Source organism: Grampus griseus (genome assembly GCF_964374135.1).
Source record: "Grampus griseus genome assembly, chromosome: 9".
Classification (NCBI taxonomy): domain Eukaryota; kingdom Metazoa; phylum Chordata; class Mammalia; order Artiodactyla; family Delphinidae; genus Grampus; species Grampus griseus.
Window position 1 is genome coordinate 17847240 of NC_139003.1, and position 20485 is coordinate 17867724.

Below are 20485 nucleotides of genomic sequence, written 5' to 3' on the forward strand. Positions count from 1 at the left end.
TTCCAACACCTATCTCACTTTATCTCTTACCACTGTTCTCCTTTTTCAGTCTTCTCTACCCAAATTAGCCTCCTTGGTCTTCCTAGAAGATGACAGACATGCTCCTTTCTCATGGCCTTTGCACTTCTAGTACCTACCCCGGGAATAGATCCCCCTGGATTGTTCCCAAATTTTTACCCTTCCTATTCCATTATGTTAGATTTGGATATATGACTTGATTTAGCCAGTGGAATGAGAAACAGGGACTTTAAACATACTTTCATGGTTTGGCGTGCCCTCCTGAACTCTTGTGATTTACCATGAGCAGAACGTACCCTAACTGGCTGCTGGTCTTGGGGTGGGGGGAGGAAGAAATGTAGAATAGATCTGAAACAACCCACAGTCTGGATATAAGTTCAACTGACCTCCTATTAGCCCAGGAGAGCCATAGATGATCCATGAACAGGAAAATAGGTATTTGCTATTATAAGCTACTGAGATTCTGAGAATTTTGTTTTAATGAATAAAATATGAATAGTGTTGAAACTGATACCTAGAAATAGAATGCTGTCCTAATAAAAACCTAAATTATGTGGCAGTCATTGGCTTTGTGACTGAATAACAACAGGTGGTTATAGGAACCTAGAAAAATAGTGACACAAGTTATGTAGAGGTGATACATTTAGTAAAACTATCTTCTGTGACAGTGTGAAAGACAGAAAATGTACATAACAGAACTGAGTCATTGGGCAAAGAGATTTTGAGGCAGGAAGTTTAGACTATGAGTTGGTTGTTGCTAGCTTTATTTGATAAGGTGTGCTACAAGAAAGAAATCAGCTCAAAAAATGTGGATAAAAAAACTGAATTGAGAGGGAAAACAGCCCCAAATTCTAGAATTTGTAGGTTGGCTTCAACATAGCCTTGAGGCAAATGTCAAATCAAAGTAATGGCTTTTACATCTGTGGTAGACAATCTCTAAGATGACCTCTGATGTTCCCCATCTTTTAGTATTCATACCCTTCTGTAATCCTAGGTCACTGGGCTAAACCTAGTGACTTACTTCTACTGAATGGTATATGGCAAAAGTAATGGGATTCTGCTTCTGAGATTAGGCTACCTTCACTGCAGTCTTTTCAGAGACCTTAGATAAAGGAACCCAGATAAGCCACTCCTGGATTCCGGACCCACAGGAACTATGTGATAATAAACGTTTTTTGTTTAAAGCTGCTAAAATTTGGGGTAATTAGTTACTCAGCAATAGAAAATGAATACAACATCTGTCTTGGTCCATTCACCTGTTATAACAAAATACCTCCAACTGTGTGGCTAATAAATAAGGGACATATATTTCTCATAGTTCTGGAGGCTGGAAGGTTGAGATGAGGGTGCCAGTATGGTCAGATGAGAGCTTTCTTTTGGGTTGCAGACTGCTTGTTGTATCCTCACAAGGCAGAAGGGGCTAGGGATCTCTCTGGAGCCTCTTTTATAAGGCACTAATCCCATTCAGAGGGCTCTGCCCTCATGACATAATCACCTCCCAAAGGCCCCACCTTCTTGTACCATAATATGGGGCATTATAATTTCAACATATGACTTTGGGGGACAGAAATATCTAGACCATAGCATTCCACCCTTAATCCCCTCAGATTCATGTCATTCTCACATGCAAAATTCATTCATCCCATCCCAGCAACCCCTAACGTCTTAACTAATTCCAGCATCAACTCTAAACTCCAAAGTCTTATCTCAATAACATCTAAATCAGATATGGATGAGACTCAAAATATGATTCATCCTGAGGTAAATTTCCTGTCCAGTTGTGAACCCATGAAACCAATCAAGTTATGTGCTTCCAAAATACAACTGTGGGACAGGCATAGGCTAAGACATTCCCATTGCAAAAGGGAGAAAAAGGAAAGAAGGATGGGGAATGGGTCCCAAGCAAGCTCAAAACCTAGTAAAGCAGATTCAATGAGATTTTAATGGTCAAGAATAATCCTCTTGTCCCAGTGCTCTGCCTTCTGGACCCACTAGGGTGGCAACAGCACGCCAACAGCTTGGCAGGGTGCTACTCATGCCTGGCTCTCTGTCCGGACTCTGCCCACACCACAGTGCACAGCTCCAGGCGGCTCACCTCCATGGCCTCTATTGGAAGCCGTCTGCCCTGTTAAAACCTAGTGTTAATGGCCCTGATGATCTCTTAGTCACCTTCAGGGCTTTTGAAAATTTGTCTTCATGATACAAACAGATGGAAAGATCAAGGCAATCTACAGATTCAATGCAATCCCTATCAAAATACCAATGGCATTTTTCACAGAACTAGAACAAATATTTTAAAAATTTATATGGAAACATGAAAAACCCAACAGCCAAAACAATCTTGAGAAAGAACAGAGCTGGAGGAATCACACTCCCTGACTTCAGACTATACTACAAAGCCACATTAATCAAAACAGTATGGTACTAGCACAAAAATAAACAAACATCAATGGAACAGAATAGAGAGCCCAGAAATAAACCCACACACTTATGCTCAATTAATCTATGACAAAGGAGGCAAGAATATACAATGGAGAAAAGAATCTCTTCACCAAGTGGGGGTGGGAAAACTGTACAGCTACATGTAAAAGAATGAAATTAGAACATTCACTAATACCATATACAAAAATAAAGTCAAAATGGATTACAGACCTAAATGTAAGACTGGAAACCATAAAACTCGTAGAGGAAAACATAGGCAGAACACTGACATGAATTGTAGCAATATTTTTTTGGATCTATCTTTTAAAGCAAAGGAAATAAAAGCAAAAATAAACAAATGGGACCTATTTAAACTTAAAATCTTTTGCACAGCAAAGGAAACCATAAACAAAACAAAAAGCCTACTGAATGGGAGAAACTATTTGCAAATGATATGATTGATAAGGGGTTAACATCCAACATATATAAACCGCTCATATGACTCAACATCAAAAAAACAACCCAGGACTTCCCTGGTGGCCCAGTGGTTAAGACTCCACACTTCTACCACAGCGGGCACGGGCTTGATCCCTGGTCAGGGAACTAAGATCCCACATGCCACACAACCAAAAAAGAAAGAAAAAGAACAAACAAGCAAACAAAAATCCATACCACCCAATTAAAAAATGGGCAGAAGAACTAAAGAGACATTTTTCCAAAGAGAAAATGCAGATGGCCAACAGGTACATGAAAAGATGCTCAACACTGCTAATCATTAGGGAAATGCAAATCAAAACCACAATGAGATATCACCTCACACCTCTCAGAATGGCTATCATCAAAAAGAACACAAATAGGGCTTTCCTGGTGGCGCAGTGGTTGAGAGTCTGCCTGCTGATGCAGGGGACATGAGTTCGTACCCCAGTCTGGGAAGATCCCACATGCCGTGGAGCGGCTAGGCCCATGAGCCATGGCCGCTGAGCCTGCGCTCAGCAACGGGAGAGGCCACAACAGTGAGAGGCCTGCATACCACAAGAAGAAAAAAAAAAGGAACCCTCATACACTATTGATGAGAATGTAAATTGGTGGATCCACTATGGAAAACAGTATGGAGGTTTCTCAAAAACAGAACTACCATATGACCCAGCAATTCCACTCCTGGGTATATATCTGAAAAAAACAAGACCCCTCATTTGAAAAGATACATCCATCCCAATGTTCACAGCAGCATTATTTACAATTGCCAAGATATGGAAGCAACCTAAGGAAGTGTCCGTTAACAGATGAATGGATAAAGATGACGTGTATGTAAGTGTGTGTGTGTGTGTGTGTGTACACACACACACACACACACACACACTGGAATACTACTCAGCCAAAAAAAAGAATGAAATTTTGCCATTTGCAGCAACATGGATGGACTTGAGGGGTATTATGATAAGTGAAATAAGTCAGAAAAACAAATACTGAATGATATCACTTATATGTGAAATCTAAAAAATACAACAAACTAGTGAATATAACAAAAAAGCAGCACACTCACAGGTATAGACAACTAGTGGTTACCAGAGGGAAGAGGGAAGGGGGGAGGGGCATTACAGGGGTGGGGAATTAAGAGGTACAAACTATTATGTATAAAATAAGCTACAAGGATAATTGTACAACATGGGGAATATAGCCAATATTTTATAATAACTATAAATGGAGTGTAACATTTAAAAATTGTGGCTCTCCCCTTCAGTTCAAACTGGCAGTTTTCCTGCTGGGGTGGCTGATTAGTTCCATGCTTCATACCCACACTCATCTCCTTATCAAATGGTTGGTTCTCCACACACTTAACTGTTCTATTCTGAACACACATTCTCATTCTTTGGATTATGGATGGGCTGAGAATTTTCCAGATTTCAATGTTCTGGGTCCTTTTTGCTTGACAATTCCTTCTTCAGTTCACTTATCTCTTCTTGCATTTAACTGTATGCAATCAGGAGGAACCAAGCCACTCCTTCAACACTTTGCTTAGATATCTCCTCAGCTAAATATACAATTTTATCACTCACAAGTTCTACCTTGCACAAAACACTAGAACACAAACACAGTTCAGCCAAGTTCTTTACCATTTTATAGCAAGGACTGCTTTTTGTCCATTGTCCAGTAACGTGTTCTTCATTTCTGAGACCTTATCTGTACATGATTACTTGTATTGTCTAAAAAGATGGACACTTACTCTCCCACTCTCTTCCTTTCTGAGCTTTCTCCACAATCACCTGCAGAAGTCCTTTCATGGCAATATCAGCATTTTCTAACAGGTACCAATAGAATACTGTCTAAGCTTGTCTTGGTCACCTCCTAACACCGTCACATTGGAGGTCAGGGTTGGGGCGGGGGCACAAACATTCAGTACTAATACCACCTGAACTCCCTAATCCTCCTGCTCTTATCTCCTCCTTGGGCACTTCTGATCATCTAACACATCAGATATTTTACTTACTAACTAGAATATAAGTTACAGAGGGAGGGATTTTTGTCTTGTTTTGTTCACTGCTCTATTCCCAAGCACATAGTTGGAGCTCAGTACATAGTTGTTAAATGAATGAATGAATGAATGAATGAATATAGGACTAGCAGTCAGGTGATGTATGTTATGCTACCAACTCTCATTAACAAGCGGTGTGGCTTTTGAAATGTAATTTAATCTCTCTGGATTTTAACTGTTCTCATCAATAAGCAAGAGTATTAAAAAGCCCTAAGGTTAGAAAATTCTATGATTTAAGGATATGGTACATAGTAAGAAAATAACAATTATGATATACAATAATTATACAACTGCAAACTTTTTTTTTGCCTGATTGTTAGTCATAATAAGAAGAGTACTTATTTGGCATATCCATATCATAGGCAGAAATTTTCAGTCGTACCTGAGAACTTAACTTGAGAAGCTCAGTCTGAGAGTCACTGGATTCTGAACTGTCAGAGCCATGGCTACTACAAAAAATAATAAATTATTTTAATTTACAGAATGTTTTGGTGGTATTTTAAGATTTCAACTGTTACTTTTACTTTATTATCTTATTGGAATGGTAGAAATAGTTCTAATTATAAGAAGAATGTTTACAAAGGTGGTATAGATGTTTGGTAGTTCTAGGCATTATAAGAGTATTAGAAGAATGATGACTGAAACTGATTGGAACACGTCAAATATAAACAAATCTGAGTTCAAAATGATACTCTCTATCTGCAAACAATACAGGGGCACTAACTCAAAGTCTGAAAATTTATAAATAAATTGGAAGAATCAAACATTTGTTCTGCTTTTCCTATAGGAACTGCACCAAAATTAGCACCTTCCTTCTTCCAATAACATTCCCTTGGCATTAAATTTTGCACTTATTATTCACTAACTTAGATTATTTATATGGCATCTCTATAAGTGTGTCAGTTCTCTGTGGGTAATGACAGCATTAAAAACAATTTGAATATGTCTTTCATATACAGTACGTAGTGGGTGCTCAATTAATATCATCTAAATAAATGAATAAATGAAGTCTTGATGGGGTCTGGCTAAAGTAATGTGCATGGGAAAAATTTTCCTCCACCTATAGCCAGGATTTTCAGTACAGACTGAAAATTACATACTCATATTATTATAAAGAGCATAGTATCAGTAGAACAGCACAGCAAATTACATTACTACCACCATCCTGACTTACCTAGACTCTAGATCCAATGTAATTTCTTTCAGAGAAGTATCTGAATCATCAAGGACTTCTTCCAAGTTTATATGTTTTTCCATTTCTTCTAATTCTTTCAGGCACTGATAATACTAGGGGAAAATGATAGATGAGTTAATTATAAAATAACTATTTCCTAATTAAACTGAATATTTATAGATACCTGGAACATCAAGTACAAAAAACACTGAACACTGTTAGGATATTAAAAGGAACAAACTGCTGTAGGCCCATAGGCAGGTTATGTTATCTGAGAGACTGGAGTCTGATGTATCATCAAATGGACTTTACTTACCTTGGCTCGGTCTGGATCACAGTAGTCCGAGAGAATCACAAAAATGATACCCCATCGACTCCAAGTCTTTTGTGTTGAAATGAATGCCTCTTTTATTACCTAAAACATCAATAAGTTTAGCCACCCTTGAAGGTGACTTAAACATATTTTCTTAGCAGGTAGGCCTAAGTTGCCCAACAAAGTGTAAACAAAACATCTGATATGATTCCGTATTCTGTCCTTTGGCTTTTCTACACTGGGACAGGTCATTTAACAGCTTATTGCTTTCCCTTGTTCCTTCTCCACCACCTGGACCAAAGGTGACTTAATACAGATTAGTCTGTGTTGCAAAGCAGAAGAAAATTCAGTAAGAAAGTTATAGAATACTTGGTTACCAGTTATAAGCACCCTAGTTATCACTTAGAGAAAAACCTGGGTAAATATTTTAATGTTTTCATCATCATTAATAGTGTTATAAGAATTTCAAGGTGCTTTAAAAACTAGCCAGAAGTTACAAGTGTGGATTTCCAGCACTTTCCTTTGAGTTGATACATTTTCTAATAATGTGACAATTACCTTAATATGGGGCATTCTAAGGATAATGTTAAATGTGACTGAAAGCTTTCTTAAATGGAACTAGGGTACATTTTTTTAGTTCAAGGAACCAATTAAAATACAAATTGACAAAAAACAAAAACAAAGTCCAGTCTAAGTTTGCCTTAAAAATGGCAAATCTACTAAAGATATTTCTATTCTGATATTTTAATTATGAGCATTGCTTTTTCTTGAAATCATTAGAGTCATCTGTAGGAACCCCTTCTAAAACAAAAACAAAAACCCCAAACAAGCAATTAAAGATTAGTTCATGAAACAACCAATTAGGTATTCTATGTATGTGCTAAAACTTCCTTTTCTAAACAAAGGAAAATGATGATAGAGATATATAGTGGGAGTCTGTTTATTCATCCTATCTATAGAATTGATTAGATATCAGTATGTATCTAAGCAGGAAGAAAGTGCTCACGATCCAGTTGCCTACACTATTAATCTTACATTAAAAACGTCTCTTTGGTTTAAAGCTCTGACAGTCATGAATGAGGACACTTGATCTTACCCAGAGTAGATTCACAAAAAGTGGTCTCCATGGTAAAGCTGTTCCTGATTCCCACTTTCCACGTTACCACCGTTCCTATTCCCTCTTTGCTCTTCTGAATATTAAACTTGCAAGCTGAGAATGAAAACTGAAAAGACGCAAATAAAAATGAGACCCATTGCGTTTCTAATCACAATGTCTTTCATAGGAAGTACGGTTGGAAATGAAAAAGTAGTTGTGCAAAAGCAATAATTCTCTCTAAAGCTTTGGGAGCTTTTATATCCTGACCAATGAAAATAACTCATTTTAAGGATGACATATTTACATTTCTGAGAATTATAGACTTAAATTCTGAAATAAATTTTATTTTTTATCTATAGATAACATATGCATTCAAAACCAGCTGATGAATTCTTGATAGTGTTGACTTTAAAAGGCTATAGGAAGGAGCCTAAACATGTTTAGGAATGAAGATCAGTGTTGTAGATTTTCAGAATCGAATATGATGCTTTATCATCACATGAAAGATAATTTGAAAGTCGCCCTCAAGAACTGTTATAACATCAGTATCTACAATGAGTTTTTGTAATTTAATTACAATTAAAAAAATTTACTTTGTGTTCCATTCTGTGAATTTTAACACATGTATAGGTTTGTGTAAACACTACCACAAATCAGGATATAGGACAATTCCATCACCTCTTAAAAACTCCCTTGTGCCATCCCTTTGCAGTCACAAGTATTTCACTTATTTTGGAGTGATGGTAAATGATATTCTTTTAAATTTTGGTTTCCAGTTGTTCACTGTGAGTATATAGAACTGCAGTTGGTTTTTGTGGGTCGACCTTGTATCCTATGACACTGCTAAACTCAGTTATTAGTTCTAGGAGTTTTTGTGGATTGCATGGGTTTTCTATGAACACAATCACGCCTGCCTTTCCAATCTGTCTGCCTTTTATTTCTTTTTCTTCCCTTATTGCACTTGTTAGAACCTCCAGTATAAGGCTGAATTGAAGGGGTAAAAGTGGATATCCTTGCCTTGTTCCTGACCTCAGGAGGAAAACAATCAGTCTTTTATCATTAAGTATGGTGGTAGGATATTGGGCATTTTTTTTCATATCTCAAATTACTGGTCATTAAACATTTCACACAGTTGCTTTCTTATGGTCAATTGTATAAACCAATCAGAATAACTAAATAAAAAAGCAGTTTACTAACTAAAATTATCCATTTTGCTGTCTTGCATGGGCAACATGTAGTAAAGGAAAAGTCAAAATATTAAAGGTGCTTACTTTATCTGGACAATTTTTGCTCAGCCTAAGTTGCAAGATTCGTTGCTGTAAGTATAATGCTTTACATCTGTCACTATCATCACAGCCATACATGAAGATGTTCTCTTTCTTACTATGGCCATGAAGGTCACAATACAAAATAACCTCTCGTTTCTCCATCAATCTACAAAGAAGAAAAAGAACAAGTTACTACATTTTACCTCTGCATTTTTCTTCTATGGCTGTAATTATGGATTAACAAGTCTAATATCCAAATAAACAGAATTTCTTATATTCCTACTTTTCAGTTTCTTTTCTTACCTCTTATGATTATTAACATAATTTTTTAAACACCTACAATAAGTTCCTATTAATTGTATATAAAATATGAATGTTTTAGCCTTCCAGTATAAGGACAAAATTTTTACCTTACTCCCAAGACTTTCTCCAAGAGGATCTCTCTGCTTTTTTGATTGTGTTTTTTGTTGTACACAGAAAACAGCTCACTCTTATCTTTGCCTTTTAGCTCTCACATAGATTCTTTCTGACTGAAGTATCTTCTTTCTTCATATTTGTAAATGCAAATACTACCCCTTATCCCTCAACACCAACCTCACGTCTCACTTCCTCTCTGACTAGTCAAGCCCACAGACTTTTCTTTTTTGAACTCCTGTAGCACTTAATGTTGGTACCATTTACTTGGCACTTGCCTAGGTAAGTTTTCATATTTTTGATATTTAATCAAACATGGATAGGGAATGCTTCAAAACATCTAAAACAGTGCTATGCACACAAGTACCAAAATATGTGTTAAAAATTGAGTGCCTGACGACTTAGTGCTGAAGCCAATTAATATTTAACCTTTGAGTAATGTGGTGAGTAAATATCATTTTGAGAAAAATAGTACCAAAGTTTGAATTGATTGTTTTTCTGGTAAATTTCTAATAAATAATTTAAAGAAATCATTTCTCAAGAGCACAATTCTTAGCCTGCATAATTTAGGCATTCAATGAATATTAAAGTGATAAAAAATAAGTCCCCCAAACTGGTTGATGAAAATAACTAGTAGAGAGGCTTTCAAAAGGTGAAAAAGTGGTGGTGTTAAGGTGGTAGGATTACCGACATTTTTGCCTTTATTTTCATATCATATTTCCAAACTTCATATAGCATTATTATATTACTTAAATAACTAAAATTACATATACTGCTTATATCTGGAAGAATAAATACCAAATGTTAATAATTTATAGTAACATGAAATGTAATACTTTTATAACAAAATATTAAATCCTAAAATCTAAATATTCAAAGTGTAGCTTCTATCCAAAACAATACTTCTTTAAACTATAGCGAAATCCCAAGTTGAAATCTGTTACACGTATTAATTTATTGCCCTTTTTCATTTGATGACCAGTAAATTCTAACTGATAACATAAAATTGACATAAAGTCACCAAATGATCATTACAAGTTTTTAGGAAAAGGACTACATTATAAAGGAAGACTATCAAGTTAGCTCCTTAAATAAGATATGCTGTACATTTTTAAACCATTTCCCCAGTTTTAATGAACATTTGGTTTCTTATAAGTGAGTCAAAAGAAACCTCTAAGTAATTAAATCCCAAAGAAATGTTACTACTTTTGAAGTCAAACAGCGTAATAGGGTCTCTCATCTTAACACTAATTTAAATCACTTTAGAAACAGTTGGGATTTCTTTCTTAGCCAGTTAAGATATTCTAAGTACCTTACACTAAGTAGCCTATATTAAAAGCTACTCTCTGTTATCCTCAAATACTTTAAATATATTTAGTTTTAGACATACTTACAGCCTCTCACCTTTCCACACGTATGTGACTGACTTTTATTCCATTTATCTGCCTATGATTAATCAATTGCATTAAAGTAGTTCTCTTTCTTGGAAGTCTTTCTGAAACTTATTGAATAGATTCCTGCCTTAACCTTCTTAAGAGGCAATTTAAGAAGAACAGAGACATATAAAATGTCTTCCACAGAGACAAGCCAAAGGGCCTTGGCCTGTAATCCACCTTGTGTTGGGCCAGGCACCCTTAATGTCAAAGAGCATTAAGTAGACATTATAAATACTCTAATGGGCATCCCATCAGCTCCCTTTCTATTAAAAAATAAACTTTAAATTTTGGAATAACTTTAGATTTACACAAAACTGGCAAAATAGTAGAGAGAGTTTCCATATATCTACCCCTCATCCAGTTTCCCCTAATGTTAACATATTACATAACCATGGCACATTGTCAAAAACTAAGGAACCAACGTTGGTACATCACTATTAAACTCCCAACCTTATTTGGATTTCACTAGTTTTCCCAATAATGTCCTTTTTCTGTCCCAGAATCCAATCTAGGATACCACATTGCATTTACTCAGCTCTCTCCATTGTGTGCCATCCCCAGGAAAATTAGTTATGGGTTCCTCTTTATGACTTAAATATTTCCCAAATAATTTCAGAGAATCCTGAAGTCCACATTTGTGAGGGGTATAAAACAAGAGTTTTTACTCATTTTTGTGGAGATCTGCGCTTCACTCCCCATGTGTCTATAAAGATAAAAGGATTAACATGAAAGTTGAGGCTGAACTAAGTAACTAGAGCCATGCTGGGTGCTCCTGAAGCCTGTCAGCTCCTGAGGGACTGGAGGTATCTTTGAGGTCCTCCTCCTTGAAACAGGGCTCGTATGCTTTTATTAGGGGCCCTGATGACAGAGCTGGATGAGGATATAAACACTCTCTATAATAGTACTTATTATTGTAACATTTGAACAATCCTAAATAGTTTACGAAGAGTTATTACATCTATATCTAATTCATTAACTTCTTTTTACATTTGCGGAAACACTGAATACATTTAGAGTTTCCAGTGTTCCAGTAATATTGGGCACTTTATTCTGGGCACTTTAGTAGTAATATTCTCATTTAATCCTCTTGTCTGTGAGGTAAGCGTTATTATTCCCACTTTATAGATGAGAAAACTGAGGTTTGGGTTTGTTTTTAAAATTGCTCAAAATCACACAGTTAGCAAATGATATAGCAGGGATTCCAATCTGATATGTTTTCACTGTAGTCTCCACATTCTTAACCAAAAAGGTTAAGAGGATTTGGGTGTTCTTTGACTCCAATAAATCTCTCTACTCTAGCAATGCCTATTCCTGATTGTTATTACTTGAATATTAAATAATTATTTAATATTAATAATTATTAAATAATTAAATAATTCACCCAGTAATTCAACAAAGCTTTAAATACTATATGCATTTTACTGTTCTGATTCTTTAGAAAATTTAAAGCTGTTCATTTTTTCCAGGGGCAAATAAGACTATTCATGAAAGTTTAAATAAGTATGTAACCTATCATCAAAAGACTCATCATAGAGCAATGTATGGTCAACATAGTGCCAGAAGGCTCTGTAGATGTAACTAATTTTCACATATAAGGGATTCAAGGATCCCAAAATAAACATCAGTGCTACCATTAACTTTAGGAAGAAACCAAATTTTAGGATAGGCAAATGTAACTGTACATTTTCACTAAGCCATTAAAATGTTCTAGAGTCTATTTCATTACTTAAAAGAAAGCTAGTGAACGTAGTGGCATAATGCCAGAAAGGTACAGAAGCAGAGTTGGGAAGAATAAGGAAAAAAATTAAGTAGCTATAGTTAAACTATCTTAAGAAAATCTAGAGTAAAATGAGTGGGATTGTGGGAGCAAAATTCTTACTACCAAGTTTACTAAATAAGCATAGGGTAATTTGATGCTTATTTTACCTACAGATCATGTTCCGGGTATACCGAACAGAAGGAAATGACTCCTTCAGGAGAGATGTATAGTTAAGGTTTAAATCCCATCCAGCTAAGGAACACCGATAATTTCCCACAATCACACCATCTGGATTCAGCATGAGTACCACCTTGAAGATGAAAGTGTCCCGGAGCAACTGTGTATCACTTGAGTCTCCTAAAATATAATCTAGGAAGCCCTTCATGATCCAAAAGCTGTGGTTTCTCCTGGATGTACCCTTGCAGTCAAAATCATGGCCTTTCGCTTTCTTGACTCACTGTTCTTCAAGGGGGTAGTAATCGTTAAAACATACACCATGTTCCTAGTAATTGTGTGGCACAAGACACGTATTTTACAAAGCTTTGACTGTACTGGGTCATTACTGATGCTAGAAAGGTATTCTTGCAGGTTTGTGTAAGTGTATGGATAGCAGGTATCTTTACTGTGTGGAAATTGAAATGTCCATGTAAGAGAAATAATGGCACCCGTCTTGCCCCTGGTTGCTTCTATAATACTTCACTTGGTCTCCTATTCTCTGCCAGCCAATATTATGAGCGTTGGCCTCGTTTTCAGAATAAAACAGTGGGTGCATACCCCGATTATAAAGACTAGCAGGCTTGGTGAAATGGATAATAGTGAATCTGTAGTCTATTCCTGCTTGGGTATTAGTGACTTGGAAGTAGTACCACTGGGTGTGTTTATTTGTGAACAGGTCAGGGCACAGTCAGCTGGTATTCATATTCTGCCCTAAGACACAAAAAAAGGAAGGGGAAAAAAAGCACATAAAAATGTAAAAATGACATTCAAGTTTAAATTAAATAATAAAAGTAATAATAAATATACAAATAATAAACTACCTATTCACAGAAAGCTTTTTATTTGGGAAACAACATTTATTTAGGCAATGTCCAATAAGCAAGTAATTGTAAAAAATCAAAGTTTTGAAGCTTCTCTTTTATTGGATGCAAAACTGCTTCTATGTGAATTCTAAAGTCTTTTTACTCCTTTGTAATTCAAGAGAGCACATAAAAAAATGGGCATTTGACAAAAATTATATATGTCAACCCGGTTATGTTTCCTATAAAAGAAGTGATTAAAGAGTTCTTAAGTTTTTAAGAATTCAAGTCCAATGTTTCTTTTTTTACTTCAGACATATATTCCTGTTTTATATTAGATTCTAGCTCTAAGAATCTGAAATACCTATCACTAAGAAAGGTTAAAAACCTATATAAATTACTATAAGCATATGGATTATAAAACTGTAAACTCTGAGAGGACAGGAACTGTATTTCATAACTGTTTGCATCCCCCATACTTAATCATTGAAGATACTTAAAGGCAAAAATAATTTCATTAGTACATTACTTATATATCTAACAATTTTACCTGGTTAGTTGTGACTTTTTTTACCAAGTACTTCCTATTCTATCAGCATTATGCACTTATTGTGTATGTATATGTGTTTGTGTGTGTAGTTATAAACAGTGAACTAGGAAATGAATGTTGTAAAACCTTGAGAGCCATTGAATCTAGGTGATGGGTATATGATAGTTAATGTAGAACTGTATTATGCTCTGTACTTAAGTGTATGTTTAAAATTTTTCATTAAAAATTTTTTTTAAAAATATCCTTGGATCGCAGGCATGTTCCCAAGCACGTTTTACAGAACACTCATCTGAAGAACTACTCCATTAAAAAGTCTGAGAAGCGGGGTGTGTGTGTGTGTGTGTGTGACAATTCATATTGGCATACTGAAAATGTACATTACAGAAACCTGTTTAATTCATAGTTCTCAAAATTGTTTGAACCCAGAACCTTCCATACCTACCCCCTTAAAATAATCTCTAAGTAGCATCTATACTTCAAGGAATTATAGTTCAGTAATGGATACTAAAAGTAATGTATCTAATACAGGAAATAATAAATAGTTGATAGTCTACCTCCTCAAATAAAAATAATTAAAACCTACACTTTGACTACCTTCCGTAGATTACCACTCTCAAACCTTGCTTCAAACATCAAAGTATCATCACAGTTATTCACAGGCTGCTTCAAGGGTGTTCGGTTGCCCCCAACTTGGGAATACACAAAACAAGGCTCTTTGTAGGCTGATGAGAAACCATAAAGATATCAAGCCATAGCTAAAGTATATAGGCTATTCTGCATAGAGTTTGGAACTACAGTATAACTGAAGTGTCACTAAGGATTATAAATTTTAACATAATTTGACACTAGCATATATAGGTTTATGTTGAAATAAGTAAGTCTAAGTATTTAGAAAAGCAATGCCTGAAATAAATTCATATATTTCTCACAGTAAAAATACTCTACTTCTGGTTATAATGAAGTAATTGGTCCTGAAGTCATCTTTTCACTGTAAATAACTATAAAACTGGACAAAAAATACGAATTAACTGTTTTCATGCATTTGGACAACACAAATACCAGAACTACATATGGTTCTTGAAAGAAGGTAAATACATGAAATAAGCCCATGTTTAATTCTTGTTTTCTTCCTGGGGGTACTTTTTACCTCTTAGGAAGATGGCACTTAAGGATAGCATAACAGTCATGTTGAGCTGAGGAGGCGAGATTGTTGCCTGGGGCTGCTGAAATTGGTACCCTGGGTACCAGAGAGAAGAACGCTATGTAGAGGGAGGGCTTCAATAGTCTACATGGTGGTTCCCCAGTCCTTGACTGAAGGCTTGGCTCTACAAGCACAGGATAAGACTAGGGAAGATAGGACAGAGTGCTACTGTAGGACTGAGATACCAGAGGATAAACATTCTAGGATATATCGAAATTCAACCTATCCAGAATACAAGGACTTCACTGAGCACCTCAGGCATTCAATCGTGACTCTAAAAAGGTTGTATATTAGGCATAAGAACCGCATTCAGGAGTAAGGGCCATGACCTAGGACTAAGGACAAAATGAAAACAGACCTGCTTTTATAAAAAAATAAACCAATTCCAAAGGAAGCAAAATGATTTGCCAGCAATTTAGCTGCCTACCAGAAAAAAATTCAGCATAATGTTTAAAAAGAACATAATACAAACTCCTACAACATATCTTTCACAATTTCCCACATATGATAAAAAAAAACTATGAAGCACACAAAGAAGGAAATGTGATCCAATAAATATTTAACAGACCCAAAGATAACTCAGATGGTACGATTAACAGAGAAGGACTTTGAATATATGTTAAAATACTTAAAGGAAAAGATAGAGATAGTGAATAAACAGATCAAGTAATTCAAAAAAAGAAGAAATGTTAACTGTAAAAAGAATGAAATGAAAATTCTAGAAATAAAAAGTACAATAATGGAAATGAAAGATTTACCAGATGGGCTTAAGAGAAACTGAATATTGCAAAGGAAAGACTCAGTGAACTTAAAAACAAATGAATACAATTATCCAAACCCAAGGCCAGAGGAGAAAAAAAGAACAAAGACCCAGTGACATGTGCGAGATAGCTAGAAATCTACCATATGGATTGGAGTTGGAATTCCAAGGGACAGAAGAGAAAGAATATTATGGAGAAAATACGTGAAGAAATAATGGCTGAAAATTTCTCAAATTTGGAAAAAAAACAAAGAACTCTATTAAATTATGGATCTAAGAGGTTCAGCAAACTCCAAACCGGATAAATATAAAGATAACCAAATCTAGGCAGGTCACAGTCAAATTGCTGAAAACAGCCAAACAGAAAAAGACACATCACATATAAGGAACAATGATATAAATTATGGCTGACTTTTTACTAAAGAGAACAGATGTCATGAGACAATGGAACAATATCTTTAAAGAAAGAAAAATATTTAAAAGAAAAAAATGTAAACCCAGAATTCTATATACTCAGTTGTTTGGGGACTTCCTTCTACAGCTACAGGTTTGGAAACCACTCTGTTCTCTTACCCCTTCAGGCCTAGGAGGAATAATGGTTCTGCTCTATTGACAATTCTCTGTTGCTTCACCATCCCTTATTAGTCTCCCTTAATTCTGTCCACCCTTTTGTAAGTTATCCTTTCATTAAAGTTTCTTAAATTACTCTATGTAAGCCATCCACTTCCTGACAAGAGCCTGACCAACTCACCTCATCTACTTTAATTTCATATTAGATCTCATTTATGTGTGAAAGTTAGGAGGTGCATTAGCTATGTAAATATTTGAAATCAAATATAAAAAATCAGAGGTGCTTTTCTCACCCCAGTTGCTTAAAAATGCACGAGTATATGATTTCTGTAACTGCTTACTGTGTAAGAAGGAATTCCCGTGAATTTCTCTGTTTTGCCAGCTCTTTAAATAAAATACATTTGCTTCCTGGAAGTCATCTTTAATATATAGTCTAAGATACTGGGTTGGCCAAAAAGTTCATTCCGGTTTTTCCATAAGATGTGGTGAAACTGTACAGGAGTCCCATACTTCCTTACATTGGTGCTTCAGGAGCAGCGCAGTTTAGAATGTAGGTTGAGACTTCTATGTTTGATTATTAGCATACTCTAACATGAAGCAGAGATTCTGCATTACCAGAGCTCTCAAGATGCACTTATTAATCCTGAGTGTTAAGAACACTTTCCTGAGATGTAATCTTAGATGTTATTTGCAATGTGGGATATTTTCCTCTTTTCAAGAATGCAGTCCCAAGAAATGCATCAAACTGGCATAATATGAAAATAAATCACCTGAAAGACTGCATGAAAATGACCTATAGATGGAAAGGGGATGATAGTTGCAGAGCACTCTGCTGGATTTACCTTTGAAAACTGATGCGAAGCTTAATTCCATCGCAATAAGACTCTTCATTCTCATGGTCAACATGATGCTTTATCTTAAAGTAAGTATGCATAAGCTGCAATATGCACCTTCAAGAACATAATTAGCACTGAATCAACATTTGGATTAATATGTAACCAGACGTGTTTGTGGAGTCAGGGACTTCCTGTTAATTTACAATTTCCACTATAAACAGCAGAACAAATATAACTAAGAGATTAGCCCAGGTACCAAGTTATTTTTTATAGCAACATGTCTCATATACCCACCATCTTCAGCTAGGTAAACCACAGGATCCTCCTTGGAGCTTGGATAAAGGGGTTCTATCTCCAGGCCTGTTGGGATGTACATTCGCTCAGGATTAGAAGGGGTCCAATCTGGAGAAAAAGAGAAAACAGAGGGACCTTCAAGATGGCAGAGGAGTAAGATGTGGAGATCATCTTCCTCCCCACAAACACATCCACACGTGGAACAACTCCTACAGAACACCTACTGAACACTGGCAGAAGACCTCAGACCTCCCAAAAGGCAAGAAACTCCCCATGTACCTGAGTAGGGCAAAAGAAAAAAGAGAGACAAAAAATAGGGATGGGACCTGCACCTCTGGGAGGGAGCTGTGAAGGAGAAAAGGTTTCCACACACTAGGAAGCCCCTTAACTGGTGGAGACTGGGGGTGGCGAGAAGCTTCAGAGCCACGGAGGAGAGCGCAGCAACAGGGGTGCAGAGGGCAAAGCAGAGAGATTCCTGCACAGAGGATTGGTGCCGACCAGCACTCACCAGTCTGAGAGGCTTGTCTGCTCATCTGCCAGGGCGGGTGGGGGCTTGGAGCTGAGGCTCAGGCTTCGGAGGTTGGATCCCAGGGACAGGACTGGGGTTGGCTGCATGAACACAGCCTGAAGGGGGCTAGTGCACCACAGCTAGCCAGGAGGGAGTCCGGGAAAAGGTCTGGAGCTGCTGAAGAGGCAAGAGACTTTTTCTTGCCTCTTTGTTTCCTGGTGCGTGAGGAGAGGGGATTAAGAGTGCCGCTTAAAGGAGCTCCAGAGACGGGTGCGAGCCAGGGCTATCAGCGCAGACCCCAGAGACGGGCATGAGACGCTAAGGCTGCTGCTGCAGCCACCAAGAAGCCTGTGTGCGAGCACAGGTCACTATCCACACCTCCCTCCCAGGAGCCTGTGCAGCCCGCCACTGCCAGGGTCCCGTGATCCAGGGGCAACTTCCCCGAGAGAACACACGGCGCACCTCAGCCTCTTAAAACGTCATGCTGGCCTCTGCTGCCACAGGCTCGCCCCGTATTCCAAACCCCTCCCTGCCCCCTGGCCTGAGTGAGCCAGAGCCCCCTAATCAGCTGCTACTTAAACCCTGTCCTGTCTGAGCGGAAACAGATGCCCTCTGGCGACCTACACACAGAGGTGGGGCCAAATCCAAAGCTGAACCCCAGGAGCTGTGCGAACAAAGAAGAGAAAGGGAAATCTCTCCCAGCAGCCTCAGGAGCAGCGGATAAAATCTCCACAATCAACCTGATGTACCTGCATTTGTGGAATACCTGAATAGACAACAAATCATCCCAAAATTGAGGCAGTGGACTTTGAGAGCAACTGTAGACTTGGGGTTTGCTTTCTGCATCTAATTTGTTTCTGGTTTTATGTTTATCTTAGTTTAATATTTAGAGCTTATTGTCGTTGGTAGATGTGTTTATTGATTTGGTTGCACTCTTCCTTTTTTAAAATTTATATAATATTTTTTCCTTTTTTTCTTTTTGTGACTGTGTATGTGTATGCTTCTTTGTGTGATTTTGTCTGTATAGCTTTGCTTTTACCATTTTTCCTAGGGTTGTCTGTTTTTTTTTCTTGGTAGTTTTTAGCGCTTGTTATCATTGGTGGATTTGTTTTTCGGTTTGCTTGCTCCCTTCTTTATTTTTATTACTTTCGTTTTTAATATTTATTTTTTATTTTAGTAACTTTACTTTGTTTTACTTTCTTTTTTTTTCCCCTCCCTTTCCTCCCTTTTCATCTGAGCCAAGTGACTGACAGGGTCTTGGTGCTCTGGCTGGGTGTCAGACCTGAGCTGAGTTCAGGATACTGGCCTACCAGAGACCTCCCTGCCCGACATAATATGAAATGGTGAAAGCTCTCCCAGAGATCTCCATCTCAACGCAAAGACCCTGCTCCACTCAACGACCAGCAAGCTACAGTGCTGGACACCCCATGCCAAACAACTAGCAAGACAGGAACACAATCCCACCCATTAGCAGAGAGGCTGCCTAAAATCATAATAAGTTCATAGACACCCTAAAGCACACGACCAGACGTGGTCCTGCCCACCAGACAGGTAAGATCCAGCCTCATCCACCAGAATACAGGCACCAGTCCCTTCCACCACAAAACCTACACAACCCAACTGAACCAGCCTTACCCACTGGGGTTAGAAACCAAAAACAACGGGAACTAGGAACCTGCAGCCTGCAAAAAGAAGACCCCAAACACAGTAAGTTAAGCAAAATGAGAAGACAGAGAAACACACAGCAGATGAAGGAGCAAGGCAAAAACCCACCAGGCCAAACAAATGAAGAGGAAATAGGCAGTTTACCTGAAAAAGAATTCCGAGTAATGATAGTAAAGATGATCCAAAATCTTGGAAATAGATGGAGAAAATACAAGAAACGTTTAACAAGGAACTAAAAGAACTAAAGAGAAAGCAAACAATGATGAACAACACAATAAATGATATTAAAAATTCTCTAGAAGGAATCAATAGCAGAATAACTGAGGCAGAAGAATGGATAAGTGACCTGGAAGATAAAACAGTGGAAATAACTACTGCAGAGCAGAATAAAGAAAAAAGAACGAAAAGTATTGAGGACAGTCTCAGAGACCTCTGGGACAACATTAAATGCATGAACCTTTGAATTATAGGGGGTCCCAGAAGAGAAAAGAAAAAAAAATGAACTAAGAAAATATTTGAAGAGATTATAGTTCAAAACTTCCCTAATGTGGGAATGGAAATAATCAACTCCAGGAAGCACAGAGAGTCCCAGTGAGGATAAATCCAAGGAGAAACACGCCAAAACACATTATTAATCAAACTATCAAAAATTA

At 37.1% G+C, this 20485-nt stretch overlaps 1 protein-coding gene across 1 annotated transcript in view; it reads right to left on the reverse strand.

The window, feature by feature from the left end:
* Positions 1-20485, reverse strand: part of AGBL3 (AGBL carboxypeptidase 3) — a 90791-nt gene that overhangs the window by 32344 nt on the left and 37962 nt on the right. Inside the window, 12 exon segments of the mRNA XM_082661410.1 lie at positions 5355-5421; positions 6147-6259; positions 6463-6490; positions 6492-6561; positions 7556-7682; positions 8827-8989; positions 12600-12831; positions 12834-13084; positions 13086-13331; positions 13333-13359; positions 14582-14720; positions 17660-17767. Coding sequence (XP_082517536.1) covers positions 5355-5421; positions 6147-6259; positions 6463-6490; positions 6492-6561; positions 7556-7682; positions 8827-8989; positions 12600-12831; positions 12834-13084; positions 13086-13331; positions 13333-13359; positions 14582-14720; positions 17660-17767 — 1571 coding nt within the window.